Source organism: Agelaius phoeniceus, chromosome 18 (assembly GCF_051311805.1).
Source record: "Agelaius phoeniceus isolate bAgePho1 chromosome 18, bAgePho1.hap1, whole genome shotgun sequence".
Classification (NCBI taxonomy): domain Eukaryota; kingdom Metazoa; phylum Chordata; class Aves; order Passeriformes; family Icteridae; genus Agelaius; species Agelaius phoeniceus.
Window position 1 is genome coordinate 2697747 of NC_135282.1, and position 23812 is coordinate 2721558.

Here is a 23812-nt window from a genome sequence, read left to right on the forward strand (position 1 = left end):
GGGGCGTGCACGGTTTGACCCCGCCGGCTCGCCGTACCGCGGCGGGCGGGGCCATGCGCTGAGCCGTCACGGGCTCGGCCGAACTACGGGGCACCGCAGCGGCCATTCCCCGCCGGGCCGCCGCCGCTATGCCCCGGTACGCGCAGCTGGTGATGGGCCCGGCGGGCAGCGGGAAGGTGAGCGGGGAACGCGGGGAACGGCGGGGAACCGGGGCGGCGGGAGCCCCATGACGGCTTCTAACGGCCGTGTATGCCTTGCAGAGCACGTACTGCTCCACCATGGTGCAGCACTGCGAGGCGCTGGGCCGCGCCGTGCAGGTGGTGAACCTGGACCCGGCGGCCGAGCTCTTCAGCTACCCCGTCATGGCAGGTGAGCGGCGGCCCGGGCACGGCTGGGCCCCGGCGGCCCCGAGCACGTCTGGGCTTCCAGCCAACCCCTGTCCGTGCGCCCGGACCGGTTCTGTTCCTCTAAAACGGAGCCCGTGCAGCAGTGCAGGAAGAAGTGGGAAAATCGTTTCAATAAAATAACGTGTGAGCCTTAAATTGGTGATTCTAGTCTGGTAATTCTAGTCTGGCAGCAAATAGTGCTCAGAGATATCAGAGATTAACGCACTCTTGTACCAGGGATAGCTCCCCACATCACGGGCTGTTGCCCTGTACCAGCTCCTGCTCAATCCCTGTATTTACCTGCACCGGTGGTTGAGATGTACCGGCAGATGCCTCAGCTTTGAGAGCAGCAACAGTGTTTGTGTCTGGACAAAGACGATAAGAAAAGCGCATCTTGATCTGGCCACAGCTGAGATACTTTCAGAAGAGATTCATTAGAAGATCCAGGACCATAAGAGCAAAATCTGGGGAATGAGATGTTTCCCAGACAGTCACCGGGAACCCTCAAAAGAACCCCCCAAATAAGTCCCAGGAAGTATTTAGCATATATTTATTTGGGGAATTAAGGCATTTGTGTAAGTTTCATGAACTTAACCTGTTGTGTTTGGCTGCTGGCTGTGCCAGGGAGATCCCACAGCACTGCTATGAAATCCTGTCGGTTTTCTCAGCTGCCAAATTCCTGCAGAGCCCATTCCCAGCCTGCAGAGCCCATTCCCAGCCTGCAGAGCCCATTCCCTCCCTGCAGAGCTCATTCCCTGCCTTTGGTGCCGTTTGTGTGTCACAGACATCCGTGAGCTGATAGAAGTGGACGATGTCATGGAAGATGAGTCCCTGAGGTTTGGCCCCAATGGTGGCTTGGTGTTTTGCATGGAATACTTTGCCAATAACTTCAGCTGGCTGGAGGAGAGCCTCGGGCATGTGGAGGATGACTATGTTTTGTTTGATTGCCCAGGTAAGCACATGCCAATGTTTTGGTATCACTATTCATAAGCATTGGAAAATTTGGTTGTAGACTGTTGTGATAATTCCCATTTTGTTGAGCTGTTAACAGTTGTCAGAGTCACTTTCAGGTGTCTCAGGAGTGAACTTGGTCCTGGGCTGATCTGGGTGAGACTGCACAGATGTTTGGTAGCATCATGAGCTGTGGCAACTGCAAGCTAGCACTAACTGGAGACCAAAGGAGGAAAAAAACCCCTTTTATTTATTTTTCACTTCACCCAAACACAGTCAGAGCTGCCTGAAAAGAGGGTGCTTTCCTTACCAGTTTTTATTTAAGTGCAGTTCCCCTGTCTACATATAACTGTGGACTGTTCCTGTTCGCTTCACATTCCAACCTGTTTACATCCTGAGTGTGCCCCAGGTCAGATTGAGCTCTACACACACCTGCCAGTGATGAAGCAGTTGGTGGAGCAGCTGCAGCAGTGGGAATTCCGTGTCTGTGGAGTTTTCCTCGTGGATTCTCAGTTCATGGTGGAATCTTTCAAGGTATCCATTTGAAATCTGTTAATAAACTTCATTTTTATAAAGAACAACAAGTCTGAGCCATCCAGGGAGCTGGGTTTGCCCAGAGGAAAAATTGCCAGGGCCAGGGAGATGTGGTTGCTGTCACCAGCTGCCTCAGGCACAGCCTGCAGCAAGGACAGTCCCAGATGGATGGAAAGACAGCCAGCACTGTGAGAGTGCTCAGACTGGGACAGGCATTCACAGAGTCTAAACTTGACTGGGCAAACCCCAGAGCAGCCTGGTCTGACCTGGAAGTGCTTCTGTTTGAGCAGTTGTAGGAGCCAGGTAACCTCCAGAAGTCCCTTCCCACCTAAATTCTTCTGTGATTCCACGAGAGCTTTCTCAGACCCCAAGAACAAGCAGGCCACCTTCCCCATTTAGCAGTAACTGTCCCAAGAAGGGTCTGGGTTTTCTTAATGCTCTTTTCAGTGGCAGATCCATATTTGAGGCTCCAAAAATTGAGGGGGTACTCGGCACCTCCTTTTTCCAACAGAGAATGATTCCTCACATGGCTTTGTGTCCATGTTCCATATATTCATGACCAGATTTGGCCTGTGGTTGAGTGTCCTGCGTGTTTGTGTTGTGCTTTTCTGTACTTTAATACATCATTTTTCATCCTCTTCAAGTTTATTTCTGGAATCCTGGCAGCTCTCAGTGCAATGATATCTTTGGAGATTCCACAGATTAACGTCATGACCAAAATGGATTTGCTGAGCAAGAAAGCCAAGAAGGAAATAGAAAAGTAAGTTCCAAAAAATTATTTACTCTATAGTACAATATACTGAGGCAAAGTTCACTGAAAATTGAGTCTAATGTTTCCCACAATTAAAACATGCTCTTTTGGAGTGGGAGAAGATGGATTTTGTTTATTTCAAACAATAGTGTTTAAACATCTGGGTAAGATGCTTAATTTAGTCAGAGTCAAAAGAATAGCTCCATGTTTGTACTGATCTTTGGATTTTTCTGTAAATAATTATATTGGATCTTTTGTGTCATTGTGAACGAGACTTTCAGTGGTGATGATGACTTTGTTTCTCCAGGTACTTGGATCCAGATATGTATTCTATGATTGAAGATTCTACAAATATATTGAAAAGCAAAAGGTTTAAAAAACTGACCAAATCTATATGTGGATTGGTAGGTATACTGCTTTTGAGCTGGTACCTTAAAATTCACTCTCATTTTCTGCCCCTTTTTGACTCAGTTTTTTAGTTCTTCAGATAAGCATGAGATTCTTGATACTACTAATATGATAGTCTTGATATCTGGATTATAGCAAATACATTTTCTTTGAATTCTTTTCTGTTGGCAGTTTTGGGAATTTGCTGCTGTGTAGAACTCAGGATTGGTAGCCAGGTGTTCTGAGGAGGGAATTGCCATTGGTTTGCAGTGTGACTAAATGGTATTTTAGAAGTCCAGAAACGAGGGGTTTAAGGAAGTGGCTTTGAGTGCTGTGATTGAGAATGAACTTTGTGCATTTCCCTGCCCACGTCCCTTGAATCCTTGTGCAGATTGATGACTATGGCATGGTTCGGTTCCTGCCTTTGGATCGCTCTGATGAGGAAAGCATCAACATCGTCCTGCAGCACATCGACTTCACCATTCAGTATGGAGAGGATCTGGAATTTAAAGAACCAAAGGTAAGGGATTGTTGGTGAGAAGATGAAAAATTGGAAAGTATCCATAATAGAAGTTGTGATATAAATATGTTCCTTGCCTTGCTAATAAATTATTGTCTTAGTACTGTTCAAAATAAGCCATGTTTGGTCTTTCAGTGACAATGCTTGTATCATCTTCATTTAGTTATAAAAATGAAATTCTTTAATATCATCTTGAGTATGCAGGTTGATCAAATGGTTGTTTAAAAGTATTGCTTTGGTTTTCAAAATTAACAGAATTTTAACCTTCAAATGCCAGAAATGACCACTGATATCACTTAGATGTTTTCCTGCATGACTGTTCAAAGTCTCCTAATGATTCTTGTGTTCATCCCAGGAAGGTTTATGTTTTTCTGTTTGGTTTTTTTTTTTTAACAGGAATGTGAAGAAGATAAATCTGCTCTTGTGGATGAATACTTTCAAGATCGTGTGGACGAGTAAGAAACATGTTCAAACTGGGAGGAAAATACTTTGTTTTTAATAAAAAATAAAAATAAAATAAAAAAACCCCAACCCCTACACAAACACACTTGATGTGTTATCTGTAAAATAACTAATATTTATAATGGAGAGTGAGTTACATGAACTCGTATCTACTTTAATAAACAATTTTTTTTGCTATGCTTGTGTGTGTTATAAAAATCCTATAGAAAAGCAGAGCCAGAACTGGGCAAGAGGTTCAACAGACCAGCAAATCCTGCATATCTAGAGGAAAAGGACTCAGAAAAATCTTGATCTGGCTGAATTAAACCATTCAAAAGCTGGGGAAACTACCGTGGTTTAATTCACCTCCAGACTGCCTTGGGCTGAGCCATGCTTGGGGCGTGATGAAAGGACAAACCCCAGCCCTGCAGTTGAATTACTGTGACACCTTCCAAACCTCCCCATTTTGTCTCCCTGACTCATGCCGGCAGTCAGATACCAGAGGACAATTTCACCAACCCTGGCTCTCAGGGAAGGTAATGGTTTGACGGCGATTGGAATGTGCACCTAAAGTATTGTATCCCTCTGAACACAGCGCGTTTGGACCCCTCTCGTGTTCCTTACACGAAGTGCCCCGTGCCGCCGGCTGGGCTGTGCTGGAAACGCACGGGACAGAAACCAGCTGGGAGCGAAGCATCCCGGCACCCCTTCCCCGACAGGAGCGCTGCCTGCCGGGCCCCTCCCGGTGCCGGCAGTGCCCTGGTGGAGCAGTGCCTCTGCGCGGCCGTTCCGCGTACGGGCAGTGCCCGGGCACAGCGCTGCCTCCGGGGCGGTGCGCGGCTCCCGCGTCCCCTCCTCGCACCGCCTCTGCCGCTGCCTCATTTCCTGCAGCGTAGGCGGAGGAGGAAGCTCTGTGCCCGCTTTCCTGGCCGGTTCGCCCCGCTCCCCTCCGGCCCGGCCCCGCCGAGCCGTCTCCTGCCCTTCGAGATGCCGGTGAGCTGCTCCGCGCCCGGCGCTGCGCGGCCCCGGAGGGCGGGGGCGGCGGGGCCGGGCCGGGGGCGGCGGGGGCGATCCCGGCCCGGGGAAGGGGCTCTGCTCGCTGCGGGGTCTGGCCGCGGGCACTGCGGGGAGCGGGGAATGGCTCTTCATGGGAGGCTGCTGTAGGGCCAGCACCTTCCTCTTCTTCCTCTTCTTCCTCTTCTTCCTCTTCTTCCTCTTCCTCCTCCTCTTTCTCCTCCTCCTCAGCCCGGAGGGTGCGAACCCCGGCAGCAGCGGGGGAGAGGGCGGCCACAGCAGGGCTTTGCTCTGGCTTTGTTGGCACCACCTTCCCCTCAGTGGAATAAACTGATTCTCACACCCAGCCCCTCCCAGTCGCATCCTCCTCTGCCCCCCACAAAAGGTGGGTTGTGAGATGAGGGATTTCCAGCGCCTTGGAAAGTGCCTAAAACTGAACTCATTCGTTTTTCCAGGAAGAATTTGTTGTATGCAGAAAGCTGGTTTCTTTTTCACTTAAATCAGTTTTGTTGGTTTGTTTTTACTGTATTAAGCTTGGCTATTTTAATAATTATCTACTACTACTAATAGCCAAACATGGAAATAAATTACATATTTTTTTAATGACCAACTAACTTTCAGTGCAATGCCCCAAAATTCAGGCAGGTGAACAGGGCTGCCAGGATGGGGTTAAGCAGCCTGAGCATGAACTGTGCTTGCAGACCAACAATACAGATTTTATCCAATCTCCTGGTGCTTTCCTGGTCTTCACCAGCATGGCACCAAGATCTGGACTTAAATAGAAAATAGCAATTGTTTCTGCAAGGAAAAAATGCTGGAAGCATGATAATGAACTGTGACATAATGAACTGTCACAGGCTGTGACTCCTGCTTGGAGACGCATGATTGGATATGGAAATGTCTATTTTCAGTAGGATCAATAACCAGCTCTCCCTGTCTCTAGGCCTACCACTCCACTTTAATGGACTCAGACACCAAGCTAATTGGGAACATGGCACTGTTACCCATCAGAAGCCAGTTCAAGGGCCCAGCGCCTCGAGAAAGTAAGTTTATAATAATCTCTGAATTACTGGATGTAGCTCATCATCTCAGGGGCTGCTCTAAGCCAGCCCCAGCAAGAGTCACCAGTGGGAAATGGAAAGCTTTGCAGAGAGGAGGAAAGTTTTCAACTATTTCAGCTGTGCAAATCGTAGAAAATAATTATGCAGAGATAATCATGCCCCATGTTGAGTCCGTGGTTTCAGTAACCCAAGCCTCTGGTTGCTGTTCTGGTGCTTCCCCCTGTGCTCTGAGCAGGGTTTTGAGGAGGCTGTGCTGGTGTGAAGCCTCTGTGGCAGAGGAAGTGGAGGTTTAGCTACGGAGAGCTTACGGCTGCTCTGAGGGACAGCAGCACTGAGGGTGTGGGGCTTCAGAAACTGAAATTAAATTCCAGGCACCCCAACAGGGCCCAAAGGCAGCCAGGGCAGATTCCCCTTCAACACCTGAACTTCCCAGGCAAGCTGTTCCCCAGAAATGTGGGGTTCAGTTTGAACAGGGAAATGGAAAGGAAGTGTTTCTGGATTTAAGCAGTCTTGGATGGTAGCAAAAGTCAGATTGTCACTGTGTTCTGCTCCCTTCCTTTATTTGAAGAGGATAATGGAATATGAGTGATTGTGCTTTCTCCAAAAACTTTTTTTCTATCCTTTTATGATGTTAAAACTCTGATGAGTTACTCAAAAGTGGTAGAAAAGTGGGGAACTGCTGAATTGCTGCTGTTTGTGAAGTGACATATCAGAGGGGAAGGAGAAGGGAGTAGGAAGCTTAAATATTACAGTCTGAACTCTGGGTGTTTCAGAAGTTTTCTGTTACGTGGTGCTGACTTCTGCTTTTTGTAAATACCATGGTTTTGCTTTTGCAGTAATCCTTATTTAGGTACTTCAGTGAGTAAAAGTTATGACAAATGTAGTGTAACAGTGCACTGCTTAACTCTGTATTTCTTTTTATAGCTAAGGACACAGATATTATAGATGAAGCCATCTACTACTTCAAAGCGAATGTTTTCTTCAAAAATTATGAAATTAAGGTAATTTTTTGAGATACTGAGGATATTCTAGTTCTTTGGAGGGTTGGTGCTGTGAATATAGATTCATTTTCAAGGAAGTAATTCTGGAAGATCACAAACTCCCCTTCCACTTGATCTTTAAAGTTGGGTAAATGTCATGAATTGCAAATCTCTCTCTCATGGGGAAACTGTAGCCCAAAATGGCTTGAATTCATTCCTGTTTCAGACTTTATCAGTTCCACAAAGTCCTGTAATCTAAGAGTTCCTGCTCTTGTTTTGCAGAATGAGGCTGACAGAACACTGATCTATGTCACCCTCTACATTTCTGAATGCCTGAAAAAGCTGCAAAAGGTAAGAAAACTGAATTCCTGTGCAGGTGGGAAACAGTCTGTTCTGAGGATTGCTCTAAGGAAAGGATTTCATGATATTCTCCTTCCAGGGGAACAAATAATCCTGGAAGGAGATTTGTCATGGACCCCAGTCCCAGCTGTCAGAGCCTCAAATACTCCAAGGCTGTGGATGTGCTGTGTTGCTCTTCTTGATGAATTTTCCTGTTCCAGATTTGTGAAATTAGACCCAGATTTGGGTCTAATGCTGTGTCAGTTGTTGTTCATAACTGCCAACCCATTGTTCTTCCAGTGTAACTCCAAAGGCCAGGGAGAGAAGGAGATGTACACGCTGGGAATCACTAACTTCCCGATCCCAGGGGAGCCTGGCTTTCCCCTCAACGCCATTTACGCCAAACCTGCCAACAAGCAGGAGGAAGGTAAGGCTGACCCAGGGCCTCTGAGGGTCACACTTCATTAACTGCACTTAGAAAAATTACTTTAAACCTAAATCTTCTAAATCTGCAGTCTGTCTTCTGAAGGCAGCACAAGCTGGATTTTCTGACCTTGAGGATTCCCCTGGTTCCATAGATAAATTGAGCTAATCAACTCAGCCAGCTGCAGCCTGCAGATATGAAACTCCCTCTCTGCTTTAAAGCAGTCTGACTTGTCCCTGTTAAACCCAGTTTGGGTTGGTGCTGCCCAGTTCACCCTGGTTTTGCTGTGCTGCTTTCAGAGGTGATGAGGGCCTACCTGCAGCAGCTGAGGCAAGAAACCGGCCTTCGCCTGTGTGACAAAGTGTTTGATCCTCAGAGCGACAAGCCAAGCAAGGTGAGAGTTCAGAGGCATCAGCACAGAGTCAGTGAGAGGCTGGGGGTGCTTGTTCAGCCTCGTGTGGAGAGAAGAGAGATGATGGGTGAGGGTAACTTCAGCCAAGCCTGGCTGAATTTACAGCTGCAAGTTATCAGTAAATTTAATCTGATGTGATGTGACAGTGAGTGCCAGTTTGGGTTGCTTTCAAAAGCAGGGCAGTAATGAGAGGGGTCTGGCTCAGCTCTTCAAAGCACTGCACATCTGCTCGTGGCTGGGCTTGCAAAAGGAGTTCACAAGCTCGAGAGGTGCTGTTTCTCTTCCCAGGCAGCTCTGCTTTGAGAGCTGCTTTGAAGTCGATTGTTTTGCCTCACGTCGAGATTGAAAAAATCGCTAATCAATGAATGAGTCACCTCCTGAGTGTTCACATGTTTCATGTGCAAATGTGACTGCATTTAATGTTGAAATCACTTAGGCTAATTTACTTTCAAAGGCATAGCTTCCTGATGCATCCGTCATTTATGATTGTATTGGGATAAAATATAACAAAAGTAAAATAAGAGAAAGTAGAATTTCCCGTTTTAATTCAAAGTCCTGTAATATGAACTCATTGTGTCCATTCCTGTTGTCTTGTTCACCTCAATTCAAGTGTGGAAAATTATGTGTAAAACTGGATCCTTAATATTTGTTGTGTGTCAGAGATTGAATACTTTAAAGTCAATGGAAACCACTTCTGATTTTCTGACTCTGTGCTTCCTTCTGCAGTGGTGGATCTGCTTTGTGAAGAGGCAGTTCATGAACAAGAGTCTCTCAGGCCCTGGGCAGTGAAGCAAAGTGGCAACAACTTTAAGCATTTCCACAGCAAGATGTTTTGAGTCTTTTGCCTTTGCTTTGGATACATTTTGTACCAAGAAAGAATTAAGTGCTTATGAAGTAAAAAAAAAAAAAAAAAAAAAAGGAAAAAACCAAACCTGTCAATGAGTGATAGAGGGAGAGCAAAAAGATAAGATGTGGAAGCAAATATTATTAAGCTGGTGCTTAATAAGTGATTTCTAACGTGCTGTTTCAGATGAAAGCTGCTTTGTAATCGTGGCTACAGCATTTCAAACAGGGCTTGTATTTAAGAGAAGAAGTGGGCTTGGCTGTGGGGCAGGGGAGCTGTGTCATTGCTCTGCTGGCTGGAGTCGGTGTCGTGTGTCCAGGGAAAACAGACCTCTCACGCTGTGTTGTCCAGTGCAGTGATTTTTACCTTGTTTTCAATAAAATTTGCTTGTAATTAACGTGGTAACTACTGTGTGTCTTATGGACAGCCTTCAAAGAAATCAAAGAGGTTTTTTCTTCTTGGTGAAAGGCTTTGGGGTGACCCGATTGTGGCCATCCAGGACTTGAGGGGAGCCACCAAGAGCCTGGGGTGCCAGGACAAGAGGGAATGGCTTCATGCTGACAGAAGGCAGCTTTAGATTGGATTATGGGGAGAAATGTGAGGCATTTCCCAGAAGAAATGTAGGTTTTGAACGGTTTTTCTCCTCCATTAACAATTTTTATAGGTAGGAGCATCATTATCTTGGAGACGTCAGTCACATTTAGCTGCAGCAACCATCAGCGTATTTGCAGAAGGACAAGGGGCGGACTCGGGAGCTGTGGAGGCACAGGGAGTGTATGTCTCGCACCAGAACACCCACAGAGGAACGAATCCCCTCACAGCGGAGCTCAGACCCCGCTCTCCCCTCACAGCCCCGCCCGGACCCCGCTCTCCCCTCACGCCGTTCCCGCCTCCGCGCGGGGTCCTCGGCTCGGGCTGCCCTCCGCGCGCCTGTCGGGCCGCGCGGGCAGCGCCTTGGCCGCCTATAGGCGGTGGCGCGCGAGGACCCCTGGGTGGCGCCATTTTGGAGTGGCGGCGGCGGCAGCTCCGTGCCCGGTGCCTCGCTCGGGGTCTCTCCCGGTTCTTCCCCGGCCCCGTCCCGTCCCTTCCGCCCCGCCGGCGGCAGCATGAGTGTGGTGGAGCACGTGCGCGAGATGGCGGCCGCCGGGCTGCACTCGAACGTGCGGCTGCTCAGCGGGCTGCTCCTCACCATGAGCGGCAACAACCCGTGAGTGCCCCGCCGGCAGGGGGCGCGCGGGCCGTGAGGGACGTGAGGGAGCGGGGCCGCTCCTGGGCTGTCCCTGCCCCTGTCCCTGTCCTGTTCTCTGCCCCTAGGCTGTCCCTGTCCTATTCTCTGTCCCTGTCCTGTCCTCTGCTCTGCTCCTGCCGGGGATGGAGCCCACCTCTCTTCGGGTATCAGCATCAGCGTCCCTTTGGGGTGCCCCCTACAACATGGGTGTTCTGGCAGAGAATCATAGAATCACTGAAGGGACCTTGAAGAGTGTTGTGTTTCACCCCTCCTGACTTGGGCAGGGGCACTTTCCACTATCCCAGGGTGCTCCAAGCCCTGTCCAGCCTGGCCTTTGACACTTCCAGGGATGGGGCAGCCACAGCTGCTCTGGGCAATCTGTGCCAGGTCTCACCACCCTCACAAGGAAGAATTTTTCCTAATATCCAATCTAAAGCTGCCCTCTGTCAGTGTGAAACCATTCCCCCTTGTCCTGGCACTCCAGGCCCTTGTAAATTGTCTCTCTCCATGCTTTTTGTTGGCTCCCTTCAGGTCCTGGAAGGCCACAGTTGGGTCATTTGGTCTGCACACATGTTAGGAGTTTTATAGAAGGGGTTTATATAATGTGGGAACAGGAATAAAATGTAGGAAAGGCTGTACAAGGAGCTGAGTTGCCTTTTAAACTTGAGTCCAAACAAAACTGTTCTGAAATCTGAACAGGTGAAATGCTGGATCCTTAGCTAGTAAAAGGTGAATGAATCCTAGGAGAAAGTTGATGCAGTGTAATGGATGTTTACAGCCTGTGGCTTGTTACAGAAAGGGTGGGGGCAGTGGCCAAGCAGCCAAACACTGAGGTGCTGCTGCTGCTGAGGTGTCAGGAGTGGCTGCTGCATTTGTTTGTTTACAGATAACAGAATTTGGTGAGATAAGCCCTGTGTGAGGAGTCAGTGCTGTTACCCAATGGTTGTTCCAGTGCAGTGAAGGGGCTGCAGCAGTTGCAAGTTGAGGCCAGACAAACCAAAGCTACAAATACTTTGTTTCTGTAAGGTTTTGATTATTTTGCAGCCATCTCATCTCAGCCTTTCTGTCTGCATTTCTTCCAGGGAGCTGTTCTCTCCCTCTCAGAAGTACCAGCTCCTTGTCTACCATGCAGACTCCCTGTTCCACGACAAGGAGTACAGGAATGCTGTCAGCAAGTACACCATGGCCTTACAGCAGAAAAAAGCCTTAAGTAAAACCTCCAAAGTCAGGCCTTCTACTGGGAATGCTGCATCAACACCCCAAAGCCAGGTAATGAAGAACTGATGATGTGCTGCACCAAGTGATCACATTCCCCCTTGCAGTTAATGTTTGCTGACTCGATATTCACAGAGTCACTGAGGCTGGAAAAGATCCTTGAGGCTGAATCCCTGCCAAGTGCATCGCTGACCACATCCCTGAGCATCACCTTTACATGTCTCTTAACCACCTCAGATTGTGCATTTATCATGTCAAATAAACCTGACATTTCAGGCTAATTAGTTTGATAATATCTGTGGTGTTTTCTAATGCAAAACTTTAAATGGTCTCCAGCATGAAATTTTTCTGTATGTGTACTTCATACTTTTAATTTGAAGACAGGAACAATGTGAACTAGCAGTGAGCTGCATTGTTAACTTACATGCACCAAATATTTTTCAACACAGAATAAATATTTATGAAGAAACCTTATTAAAATTTTCATACCTGATTAAACCAACATCATATTTAAATCTTTCTTTTTTTGTTTCAGTGTTTACCATCAGAAATTGAAGTGAAATACAAAATGGCTGAATGCTACACAATGCTGAAGCAAGATAAAGATGCCATTGCTATTCTTGATGGGATTCCTTCCAGGCAGAGAACTCCAAAGGTGAATTCTGGCAGGTTTTTGTCACAGCCTCCTGGTCAGTGTATCTCTAGGGCAGCACATACTATGTAGGTTTCATGGCATTTTGTCTTTTTCATTAGTTAAATATTGTTTGGTAGCATCCCCTAATTTTAAATTAGCTGATTTGGACCCTTTTCTTTCAAATCATACCAATTTTGTATTTCCTCTGTTAGAAAGAATTTAAAGAAAAAAATGAAAGGAGTTAAATGTTTTGTGCATCTTTATTAACTTCTTGTATAGTTGGAGCAGTGGCAAATCCTTGAGAGGCTGGAGACTTTGGCAAGTAGAAAGTTTGCTAGTGCTCCATCTTTTAAAATCTTTTAATCCTTTTCAACAACACTTTAGATAATGTTAAATATTTAGATCCCTTTGTGGTCTGCAGTGCCAAATCTGTGGAGTCTTTGCTCGTTGGCTCTGTTACTCAGAAGGGCTTAAAAGATTAACACATCAGATCAGTCAGCTGTGTTTCATGTTAAATTGTCCTAAAAGGGTACAGGCTTAAACTCCAGTTAATGTCAGAGTGTTCTGACCAACTTGCAAACAGAAAAGTTTGAGAAAAGCAAACTTTTTGCCTATATAGGCCAGTAAATGGAAGTGCTGCAGCAGAAAGCAGCTCCTTGTGTTGTGAGGAGCTCAGCTAATTTCTGTTCTTTGGTCAATCATGTCTCCATTCAGAAGCTGGATGGAAACTCTCTCTGACTTGCTAAGTTAATTCAAACATTTCCATGGACAGAGAGATTCCTGGAAGGGACTGATTAAGGGATGTACAGATCCTTCTTGGCATTGTGTACTTGCCCATCTTTTGACTTCTTTGCTGCAGAACACAGATTTCAAGGTGCACTGTGCACATACAAAAGATTGGAGATTTTATTTCTGTGCTCAGAGGGAAGCCACAGTTTTCCTTTTGTCCTATGTGGTACCTTGGAGTGTTCTCAGAAATGCAGGTTGTGTTGTCCTCTGCCCAGAGCAGAGGCAGGCAGGCCTGAAGGCAGAGTTGTGACCTTTCTGAGTGGTTCTTTGTCCTCCTCACCCTCGGCTGTGCCACTTTGCTGTTGTCTGCAGATCAATATGATGCTGGCAAACCTCTACAAGAAGGCGGGGCAGGAGCGCTCCTCGGTGACGAGCTACAAAGAGGTGCTGAGGCAGTGTCCCTTGGCCCTGGATGCCATCCTGGGTGGGTGTCTGCACTCTCACTACTCAGCCCTGGTAAAATTTGAATTACACTTCTGTAGCTGTCTTGTATTTGCATGTCATACCCACATTATAGAAACTGTAGCAGGCCCTGTCATCAGCTGCTTGTGCTTGTCGGGGGATGGCGTTTCTGCCCCTCAGACATTTTGTATCAAAAGCACTTTTGGGTGGCTGAGACTGATGTGTGAACCCCTCTAAACAGGTTTGCTCTCACTGTCGGTGAAGGGAGCAGAAGTGGCCTCCATGACCATCAACATCATCCAGAGCATTCCCAACCTGGACTGGCTCTCGGTGTGGATCAAGGCATACGCCTTTGTGCATACTGGAGACAACACCAGAGCAATAAACACCATTTGGTAAGAGTTGGAAGAGCTTGGTGCAATCAAATCAAACATAAATTCTTGTCTAGAATGATATTCCAAGTGTCATTTATAAATAACAGGCACTTATTTTCCCTTGAAGCTCTTTAGAGAAGAAGTCATTGCTGAGGGATAATGTGGACTTGCTGGGGAGCTTAGCAGACCTGTACTTCAGAGCTGGAGATAATAAAAACTCTATCCTAAAATTTGAACAAGCACAAATGCTGGATCCTTACCTAATCAAAGGTGAGTAAATCCTCAGAGAAGGTTGGCCTGAGGAGTAACGTGCAGTGGAATATTGTGTATTGTTTACCCAGCTTTCAGTTCAGAATTGACATTCAGAAGCTGCATGTCTTGAACCCTTCTAGGTAGTTGCACACTTTAGAGTAGGTGTTTGTGGGTTTTGTGGCTTTTTTTTCTTGTGAATGAACTTTCTATTCCTTGAGGATTGATCCTCCAACGTGTCTCTTTAGGAATGGATGTTTATGGTTATTTATTGGCACGCGAGGGTCGGCTGGAGGATGTGGAGAACTTGGGCTGCCGGCTCTTCAACATTTCTGACCAACATGCAGAGCCCTGGGTGGTGTCTGGGTGAGTTTTCTTTCCTTTCTCACCTCAGCTCTGAATTTGCTGAATGTGGCGGGTTTCAGCTGTCACAGTGGGTTCAGCTTGTTTTGTTCAGAAGGTGCTTTTCTTTCCTGTCTGTTCTGTTCCTGGGTAACTTACATTAGCTCTCTGTAAATATCTATTGTGGGTTTTTTCTGTCTGTTAAATTTAGAGTTACACACCCGTGCAAAACCAACAATATATTAAATAGTAACAGTTTTAACATCTATATTAGGGTGTTTTAAATTTCTGAAGAAGTTTTTTCCTTAACCTCAAATACAAGAAGTTGAAACACGAGAAGTTGAAAACCCCCGTGGCTGCACACAGGCCCTGCAGGCAGTGATGTTTCCAATCCCTCTCCTTGTTCTGTAGGTGTCACAGTTTCTACAGCAAACGCTACTCCCGTGCCTTGTACCTGGGAGCCAAAGCGATCCAGCTGAACAGCAACAGCGTGCAGGCTCTGCTGCTGAAGGGAGCTGCCCTGAGAAACATGGGCCGCGTGCAGGAGGCCATCATCCACTTCAGGGAGGCCATCAGGCTGGCCCCCTGCCGCCTGGACTGCTACGAGGGTGAGCCCTGGGCAGCTGCTCCAGCTGCTCTCTGGGAGGGCTGGGGCCGTGCTGAGGGGGAGGCAAGGGAGTGCACAGCAGTTCTTGCCCCCTGTAAACGATTGTTACCCCAAAACCTGTGGTGTGATCAGGGAGGGATGTGGGAGAATGTGTGGGTTTGTAAGAATGATGTTCAGAAAGGGGTTTTCTTGGGTTTTGTGTTGTTTAATCTGGAGGTAAACAAACTTGGGTGGTTTTAGCAGCTCATTTTTGGATGGTGATGTTAACTGATGGTTAGTTCTGCTGGGAGCTTTGGTTTGTTGTATTTGTTTAAATATTTAAATCTGGCTGATCTCAACAGCAGCTTCAAGTAGTGAAGTGTTAATTCTCTCAGTATTGGAATTGGACAGAAACATTAGATGAGGTGTACTTAGGGTTTGAGGTTTTTTTCAGTGCCTGACCATTAATGAACATCAAGTCAATTATCTGTAGAATGAGGATGTTGACAAGCACAGATTCACTTTCTCAATTGCAATTTATATTTACTTATTGGAGTGTCAGCTGTTCAGCACCCGAGTGCTACTAAGTGCAAACAATAGTGGAAGGCTGAGTGCCTGTGGTGCTGAGTCAGACCCTGAAGTGTTTCCATGTGACCCCACCAGGTCTCATCGAGTGTTACCTGGCATCCAACAGCATCCGTGAAGCCATGGTGATGGCAAACAACGTGTACAAAACCCTGGGGGCAAACGCACAGACCCTCACCCTGCTGGCCACAGTCTGCCTGGAGGACCCAGTCACGCAGGAAAAGGCAAAAACATTGCTGGACAAAGCTCTCACACAAAGACCTGACTACATTAAAGCTGTGGTAAAGAAAGCAGAACTTCTCAGTAAGTTCCTTTTTCCCCTGTGTTGGTTTGTTTAAAGATACCTTTGCACGTGGAAAGGTGTTCTGGAGCCACATCCACGTGGAGGATGTGACAGGGATGGTACAGCCCAGGGGTTTATCAGTTCTGTCCTGAAGGAAAAATCACAGGAATTCATTGCATCCAGCAGCTGATATTACACTTAAAGCAATTGCAAACAAAATGTTTTGACTTCAGAGTAGATGTAATTGTGAATGTAACAGCTATTGCAACAAAAAGCCATTGTTTAGAGTTAATCTTGCAAGAAGTAGAGGCCTGCTCTGCTGACAGCTCTAGAGGGACAAACAGCCTTGTGTTGGGAAGACTGTGAACACTATGACTTTTTGTAGATCTGTCTCAGCTGTTGATCAAAGCAGTATTTTTGCCTGTGGACAGGCAGAGAGCAGAAGTATGAGGATGGGATTGCCTTGCTGAGGAACGCCCTGGCCAACCAGAGTGACTGTGTCCTGCACCGCATCCTGGGCGACTTCCTGGTGGCTGTCAACGAGTACCAGGAGGCCATGGACCAGTACAGCATAGCCCTGAGGTAAAGCACACCCTGCCTCTGCAGGGGCTTGTAACCACCACTCATCAGCTTCACTGAGTACAAAGAGGAGCTGCTGATTGATTAGGAGGAGAATCAGAGAATCTTTGTATCATTCTCCACTAAAATAACAAAACCACACAAGTGACACCCAGTGCGTGAAGTGGTTGGTCTTAAGATTTCAAACTGAGAAGTGCAAAATGCAGGGACTGTATTAATGCTAAATATGTCACCAGGCTTGTGATACCTTGACTAACAAAAGGATTAAGGCATGGAATTATTTATAATTATTAATTATTTTATAGTCAGACTTTAAGATCCATTCCTTTACATTAGAAGGTGCATATAAAAATGAGCTGTTCTATAAATTTTAATAGTATGATTCAACTTAACATAATCTAAATGCTATTTTAGGGTGTTACTTTTTAAAATATTCCCATATTTTGATTGCAACATCTTCAATTTGCCTTAAACCCGGCACTTTATGTCCCCTGCAAACTTGCATAGCTTAAATGGGTGAGCTGGTTTTTGCCTGCTTAGATTATATTTAGTCAGAGTCATTTAAATTTTTACTGCTTTCATGTTACTTTATAATTAGTATTGCTGGGAGAGGTGACTAAGTTTTCTGGAAGAGTGGGATGTTTAGATAAATGCATTCTTGGGGATCAGAACTGTTTTATAAAGAGATTTAAGACTCAGTGTTACAGCAGCTCAAGGGGAAGTTGCATCATCATCTAAAATAAGCTTCCTGATGATGTTAAACAGGAAGTGCAGACAACAGGATGAGATTTTATTGTTGCTCTTTACACTGAGGCCACAAAGAGAAAAAAGTTTCAAGACAATGCTTTATTTTTGTTCCTTTCTTCAGTTTGGATCCAAACGATCAGAAGTCACTGGAAGGGTTGCAGAAAATGGAGAAAGAGGAAAGTCCAACAGATGCCACCCAGGAAGAAGATGTGGATGACATGGAGGGCAGTGGAGAGGAGGGGGACTTGGAAGGCAGTGACAGTGAAGCAGCTCAGTGGGCAGATCAAGAACAGTGGTTTGGGATGCAGTAAAAGCCTCCTGCTGCTTGTTTTGGCACCTGAACACACCACCAGGGCCACTCTGCTCAGAAGAACAGAAACTATGATTTTTTTTTTTCAGTAACAAAGGACTTTGTTTTGTTTAATAGACTCTGAAACCAATTAATAGTTCTGTGCATCTCAATACTGTGGAGATTCTTGATGCTTCTTATTTATTAAGTGTATGGGACTAACTGCATCCAAGGTTATTTACAACTTCCATTTTGAAAAATTCCTGCTAAAACTAAAACCATCAGAATCTGAGGTGTGTAATGAGCCTTTTGTTTGTGTTGAAAACAATGTCTGAGTTCTGTCCAGGGCTGAGTGCTTGGGCAAGTTGTAAATCCAGTGGTTTGTACCCCTTTGTGGGAAAGGCCTTGCTCATTTGTGTGCAGCCATTTGGGTCTGGGGGAGCTGCTTGAGTGTGGCTGAAAGCAGCACTTTCCTTTTGCTGTGTTTGTTGAATTAATTTGTCTTTTTCTAGGGCATTACCTGTGCTGTCCAGGATGAATTTGGGACAATAGGCAACTTGGACTTGATGGACACTTTTTATAGCTGATTTCTCTGTGTACAGAATTGAGCCAGTGGTGGTGAATTAAAGTAATTTCCTCAACCCTTACTAAACCCTGCAGTCACTTTAAGTCTGTGCATGAGCATTTATTTTAAAATGCAGTTTAGTTTTATTTCAGTATGTTCCTGGAAGGTTTTGCAGCAGTGACTCAAAGCACTTTACATTCTGTGTACAGCTCTGACATTTAAAATGCTATAAAAAGAATTAATCCCTCTTCCCTTGCACTGCTGGAGAAATGTTAAATTATGCAAATACACATATTGTCCTGGTTTTTCCATGTTTATATACTTCCTGGTTTTGTCAGGTAATTTTTGAATTTATGTCTTTTTCCCTCACCTTTTGAAACAAATTTGCTTCATGTACAAATTTCCAACCTCAGCTTTTCAAGGGTGAACTGCTTTGGGTAATCTAGAAACTGTTTCAGTTCTGTGGGCTTGATGTGTGGGAAGAGGAATTACTTATTTTTCTTACAGTTCTGATTTCCTTAGTCTTTACCAAATGTGGTTTTATAATCTTTATATCAAGTGTTTAATTCCTTTTGTATTTATTTTGTTACCACAGGTATGCTGGAGCACACAGACTTTTTAAACAGCTAAAAAAATAGTTTTGAGTATCAGTTGGAGGAAAAATGGCTTTTTGTTACAAACACATGACATGGAAAAGAAGCTTCTCCCTGAAAGGCAGATAAGGGTAAAAGATCCCTCTGTGATGTTGTATCAAAAATGCACAACAAAAGAGGCAGATTATTGTCTGTTTTGGAAATGTTCTGGTGTGTCATGGCTTACAGAGGAGGAGTCCAATAGTTCATCCATTTAGGAAAAGAAAACAGCTGCTTGTCTGTTCTCTCTGGAATTCTGTGGGCTCGAGAGTTTCCAAAACACCCCAGTGAGTTCTGGTTCCCTGAGGTGGTGGGGGAAGAGCAGCAAAGCAAAGCTGTCCTGGCCCTTGGGCTGGCATGAGCTGCTCCTGCTCCTCAGTGAGCGAATTCCCCAAGTGTGGAACATCTCAGGAGAGCAAACATTCCATTAATGACTTCCTGGCAGAGAGAGGCCTTGTCCTGTTCATGTCTTTGCTGTGGGATGCAGTGAATGGATTTCAGCTCATCACATGTCTCATAACAGAAAAAACGTGCAAGATACTCAAAGCATCTATTTGTATATAAAAACCCTTTGCTTTCTCCTCACACTCAGCATTCACCAGCTGAAAGCTGGGTAGCTGCATTAGCTTTCTAGTTGTATTCCAGACCTCTGCTGAGAATGAAAATTGAGTTGTTTGTGTTACTAAACTAAAGACAGGATACATTTAATTGATGAGGAGTATATGAGATATGTGCTGTATTTTTCAGCCATTTCAGTCTAATGATTCCTTTGAATAGGTCATTCATTTCAGGTGGAAACCACTGGCTTTGCACATTTCTCTGAATATTTATGTAGAAGAGCAAACAGGAGAGCCACAGTTGTATTGAAACCATTCTGGAGTGTGTTTGTAGATAATCTGATAATCTCTGCTTTTAGAACAGGCAGGAAACTAAAACAACTTCAAGATGAGTCCTTGGGTGCAGCTTGAGCAAACAAGTCCAGGCACAGCTCAGAACACCTAGAGATGGCTGTCAAATGTGATTTGTACCCTCACAGCTTTGGTTTTCTGAGAACTGGGTTCCTTACTGGAAATGGGAAGTTGGGAGAGCCTGCAGGTGAAGCCTGGTGAGTGCCTGGTGGGATTTGGAGCTGAGTGTGATCCTTGCTAAGAGCTGCACTGTGGCTGTGGAGCTCTGAGGTGCCACACATGTTGAGGTTATAAAGGAAGATATATTTGGCCCTCACTTCAGAATTCTAGGGGAATTCTGCTTGCCTATTAATGAGCCTTCATTACTGCTTTAATTTTAGAATGTGATCTCTGGTTCTGCAGAGTCTGGTACTCTCCAGTGCAGTTACAGGCATTTAGTTCAGGGAATACAACAATTAGCCCTTAATAAGCAGCTGACCTCATTCCCTGCCTCAGTCACATGCTCTGCACCCAAGAAGAAAAGATCACAAAGCCAAGAACTGAAGTTCAGGCTCTGTTAGATCAGTGATGGAAGTGGAACAGTTTGGACACGTTGCCATCCAGTTGTACTGTGAAGTGTTGGAGTGTCTGAGGTGCTGGGTAAGGGCAGAGTGCCCCTGTTTGCCTGAAATCCTTGAATTTAAACCACATATTTCATTACTAACTTATAACTCTCCTACTTTGACAGAAGTGATGGGAAAGGGACAGAATTTCACCAAACTGTACCTAGACTTGGCTAAGGGCTAAAAGGCTGAATTGACCAGAGTCTGAAAGCAGCACACGTTCATGGTGTGCTTAGAAATTGCCTAAATAATGCATTTACTCCTGTCATGTGCTGATAACACCTGCAGTACTGGCAGGGTTTCTAGTTCTGGAGATTTCTAGATCTTGGGAATTCAGGAATTGTGAAGCAGAAATAAAGGAGGCACTGAGGACTGCTGGCCAGTATCAGCATTCTCTGTTGAACTGAGGTGCTTCTTTTGCTGCTGCTGATTACAGAGAGATTTTTGATTAACTGGGACTTCCCCCTTTCAGTAACTGTCTTCCTCATTAAGCCTCTTTGTGTGTGATTCTTCCCTTCTTGCTTTTCAGGAGCTCAGTGATGTGGAAACTGATCCAGCAGGGCACAGGAGCAGGCAGGATTTCTGATTCAGCAAACCTTATTCCCTCACTTAGATCTCAGTGGTAAGGAAATCTGAAAGGCTGGGTCTGCCATTCTTATTTCAAGTTACACAAACATACCACAACCAAATGTATTTAAAAAACCCAGATCTGTCTTAAATTTAGTGACCTTAGGAGGGCTTAAACTCAGTATAAACCTATGATTTCAAACGAAATAGTCTTAGTTGGTTAAAATGTCCTGTGGAAGCTGGCCAAGAGGAGGCAAGGATGTATATAAGATGAGGTGTTTGGGGAGGAAATTGATAATAAAATACAGTTATTTTGGTGCAAAGGGGGAAAAAATAAAATGTTCACCTGGGGAACTTGAGTGTAACAATTTATGTGTTAAGGAAAGCCCTTTGGCCAGGCCCCATCACTTGATGGAACAACACAATAGAAGGAATCATCTCTGTTTTCACTCACAGCCTCTGCTTTGCAAAGTCTGGGCTGTGGGAGTGGGTCCCTGCTGGATGTTTACTCTGTACAAGCCTCTCTCTTTCCAAGAGCTTCCAGAGGGGCCAAGGACTCTGTGAGTTTGGAGATCAGATTCCTTTTCCTCACCCATCATCCCATCACAATAGCAATGTGGCAAATGGAGTAATGGTTTGGGGTATGAGGTAAAATCCTGGGGCCTGATAAATTGATGACCAAAGTCTTCTCTGCACCTCCATGTGGGTAAACTGTTGGGATGAAATCTTTTAGAAAAGCAGGTGCTCAGAGCTTCTGTCATTTCTCACCCACTCTCCTGGGGGTGGATGTGGGCTCTAATCATACTCAAATTCACCTCGAGGTAAAAATAGGGATATTGCCTGCCCTCTGTATTTAGAGTTTCATGTAATATGTCCATAATGCCTCATGACTGGAGCTATGGGGAGTGGTTTCTTTGCTCTGTGCTGTCAGTGGGCTCATCCATGTGGTGCTTTAGAGCTGGGGGTTTGCAGGGAGGAGAGGAGGAGGAGGGGGAAGATGAAGCTGTTTATTTCAGCATCTCTTACCACATATTCTTGCACTGAGCACCTTGGCAACCCACTGAGCATCACGTTCTGCTCACATGGCTGAACTCCAGCTGGGGGACTCATTCTGCTTAAACTTGCAGATCCTCATTTAAAGCAATGTTTGAGGTGTGAGTTGGTGTGAGTTGGCTCAGGAGCTGCTCACCAGCCCAGGAACGCAGCTCGGTGCTGAATAACGACTTCCCATCAGGGCTGACTTCCCATCAGGGCTGAGCTTTCCTTGCTGAATAACTTCCCATCAGGGCTGACTTCCCATCAGGGCTGAGCTTTCCCTTTGGCCCCGGTGCTGGGGACGAGTTCCACAGGCCGAAAAAGGGCAGGAGAGCAGCTGGGCTGGAGCAGGCTCTGAGAAACGTCCCTTTCCCAGAGAGGCTGAGGCTGTCAGAGGCCAGAGATGCTCGGGGGCTCTTCCCGCACCTGCCCCGAGCTCAGGTGTCCCCGAGGCGCTGGGGCCGCCCTGCAGCGGGAGGGGCGGTGCTGACAGCGCTGGCTCCAAATCCCGCAGAGATAAGGGAGGCTCTGGAGCTCAGCCTGCCCGGCTCAGCACTACCATAGTAGGAAGCAGCTGCCAGCAGCACCCTCCACCATCCTATAGAGCTGCTGGAGCATGGAATTCGAGCCCTGTATTTTTAAACCTCACGCTGCTGCGTTTGAAGGGTCTCAGACGTGTCACCTCATTTGGATAACGCCGTTTGCCAGCAGGGTGCTGCTATCAGGGGCTGGAGGCTGAGAGGCATTACATTTAATGTAAAACACATTCCTAAGTTGTCTCTTATTCCAAACAAAATCTGGTGTTTGGGCTTTGGAGCAGAGCATTACAGGACACTTGGAAATTCCAGCTCTTACCCTGGCAGTGCTTTAGCCTTGCCCAGCAGCAGCCTTGTGAGCATCCCTGCTCTGGATGCTCTTCCTTTTGCCTACAGAAAGGAAAGAGACCAGGAGCTACTTTAAGTAGGGGCAATTTAGAAAATAGAAAAGGACAAAAAAAAATAAAGATGTAGTTGGGAAAGAATTGTTTATTTTACGTTTCTCAGAGGGATTTTACAAACAATGGAGCATTTTAAAAAAACTGAGTGATCAAAGTACTTGACACTGTCCCTTAAACACACACACAAGCCCCTGGACAGAGGAAATCACACCAGCGAGGAGGTCAATACTGCCGAGGAGCAGCTGCATCTGCATAGTTCTAGGAGGAAAGATTGCAGTTCTAGGAGGAAAGATTGCAATGGTGTTGGTGCTAAAAGTGGCATCCTGGCATTAAAATGAGAGCGCGCTGCAGAGCCCTCACGGACCTGCAGGAAACAAAGTGCATCAAATAACACGCCGAGCACGTATTGTAGAATAAATTTATTTACCTGATACAAATGAAACTAGGTGTGATGCTCCTTTACTGTCAGCATGTCAATAGACAATTGATCTTATTTACAACTTCTAAAGGTCACACATGCAGCTGTGGGAACTGGCTACGTCGTTGTTGCTTTGTAGATAAATGCATCACGATATTTTGTATTGCACCAACATCTGTCTTACTGCCTTAGATTTAAATAAGTTACATTACAGTGCAAAAGAGGTTGATTTGCACAGATGATAAAAAAATCCAACGTTATGAAGTGGAGGCTTACGGTTTAACATTCATCTGTAATCGTTTCCATGGATTTATAAATAGGAGAGCATTGTACAGAAGCTGTTGGAGTAGGATGTTTGGATGATACAATACAGAGAGAGATCCGTCTACACCCCAAGGCATGCATTATCTGGTATTGTACATTGTATAAACTGACATTTTACATACAGGAATATGGAAATCGGCTGACAGCTCCGCAATTCTTGTTCAAGGATAACCAAACTCTTCTCCATGCAGCACAGAAACCCAGCTTCTCTGGAGAGAGTTCCGACTTGGTAAGCTATATTGCACGTTTGTACATCTGTATCATGAAGTCCTAATGGTACCACACATTTCTTCCACAGAGAACACAATGAGTTTTGTTTTTAAGGGAAAGCAAAGAATCTTTACACGATACATGCAGAAGTTTTGGTAGATGTGTTGCTAAAAACACATGCACGCAACAAAACAACCTTACATTTCTGCAAAATTGTTTAGGAAGCGATTACTCCAGTATTGCTGAAAAGGAAAGAAAGAAAAGGCAT

General features: G+C 45.7%; 4 protein-coding genes across 5 annotated transcripts in view; 3 read left to right on the forward strand and 1 right to left on the reverse strand.

Moving 5' to 3' along the window:
- The first annotated feature begins 17 nt into the window (after positions 1 to 17).
- GPN3 (GPN-loop GTPase 3) lies at positions 18 to 4168 on the forward strand. Its single transcript, XM_054645547.2, has 8 exons — positions 18 to 176; positions 261 to 369; positions 1171 to 1338; positions 1747 to 1871; positions 2516 to 2631; positions 2930 to 3026; positions 3401 to 3529; positions 3926 to 4168. Exons 1-8 carry the CDS (start codon positions 129 to 131, stop codon positions 3986 to 3988), a joined length of 855 nt encoding a protein of 284 aa, XP_054501522.1. The 5' UTR covers positions 18 to 128; the 3' UTR covers positions 3989 to 4168.
- A 662-nt stretch (positions 4169 to 4830) lies between these two features.
- On the forward strand, positions 4831 to 9441 carry ARPC3 (actin related protein 2/3 complex subunit 3). The gene is made up of 7 exons (XM_054646012.2): positions 4831 to 4963; positions 5928 to 6027; positions 6970 to 7046; positions 7308 to 7376; positions 7665 to 7791; positions 8088 to 8182; positions 8927 to 9441. Exons 1-7 carry the CDS (start codon positions 4958 to 4960, stop codon positions 8987 to 8989), a joined length of 537 nt encoding a protein of 178 aa, XP_054501987.2. The 5' UTR covers positions 4831 to 4957; the 3' UTR covers positions 8990 to 9441.
- A 577-nt stretch (positions 9442 to 10018) lies between these two features.
- Positions 10019 to 18232, forward strand: ANAPC7 (anaphase promoting complex subunit 7). Its single transcript, XM_054645571.2, has 11 exons — positions 10019 to 10251; positions 11355 to 11541; positions 12023 to 12142; positions 13223 to 13334; positions 13554 to 13707; positions 13814 to 13956; positions 14184 to 14301; positions 14689 to 14885; positions 15527 to 15751; positions 16163 to 16313; positions 17179 to 18232. The coding sequence occupies exons 1-11, from the start codon at positions 10151 to 10153 to the stop codon at positions 17366 to 17368; spliced, it is 1698 nt and encodes a 565-aa protein (XP_054501546.1). The 5' UTR covers positions 10019 to 10150; the 3' UTR covers positions 17369 to 18232.
- Positions 18233 to 22660: 4428 nt separating this feature from the next.
- Positions 22661 to 23812, reverse strand: part of ATP2A2 (ATPase sarcoplasmic/endoplasmic reticulum Ca2+ transporting 2) — a 44436-nt gene continuing 43284 nt past the window's right edge. For both annotated transcript variants that reach the window (XR_008535275.2, XM_077187895.1), the window contains exon 21: positions 22661 to 23786. Coding sequence is in view for 1 of the 2 variants with exons in the window: in XM_077187895.1 (XP_077044010.1) it covers positions 23773 to 23786 (14 nt within the window). In the remaining variant the exon portion in view is untranslated. The remainder of the gene's footprint in view (positions 23787 to 23812) is intronic.

Excerpts from the sequence above, each read along its gene's own strand:
- ANAPC7 (XM_054645571.2), top strand. The coding sequence starts at position 10,151 with ATGAGTGTGGTGGAGCACGTGCGCGAGATGGCGGCCGCCGGGCTGCAC. Across the intron at positions 13,957-14,183 it reads GGATCCTTACCTAATCAAAG|GAATGGATGTTTATGGTTAT; the intron begins GTGAGTAAATCC and ends GTGTCTCTTTAG. Across the intron at positions 14,886-15,526 it reads CCGCCTGGACTGCTACGAGG|GTCTCATCGAGTGTTACCTG; the intron begins GTGAGCCCTGGG and ends TGACCCCACCAG.
- GPN3 (XM_054645547.2), top strand. The coding sequence starts at position 129 with ATGCCCCGGTACGCGCAGCTGGTGATGGGCCCGGCGGGCAGCGGGAAG. Across the intron at positions 177-260 it reads GCCCGGCGGGCAGCGGGAAG|AGCACGTACTGCTCCACCAT; the intron begins GTGAGCGGGGAA and ends TATGCCTTGCAG. Across the intron at positions 370-1,170 it reads CAGCTACCCCGTCATGGCAG|ACATCCGTGAGCTGATAGAA; the intron begins GTGAGCGGCGGC and ends TGTGTGTCACAG.
- ARPC3 (XM_054646012.2), top strand. Across the intron at positions 7,047-7,307 it reads TCAAAAATTATGAAATTAAG|AATGAGGCTGACAGAACACT; the intron begins GTAATTTTTTGA and ends CTTGTTTTGCAG. Across the intron at positions 7,792-8,087 it reads TGCCAACAAGCAGGAGGAAG|AGGTGATGAGGGCCTACCTG; the intron begins GTAAGGCTGACC and ends TGCTGCTTTCAG.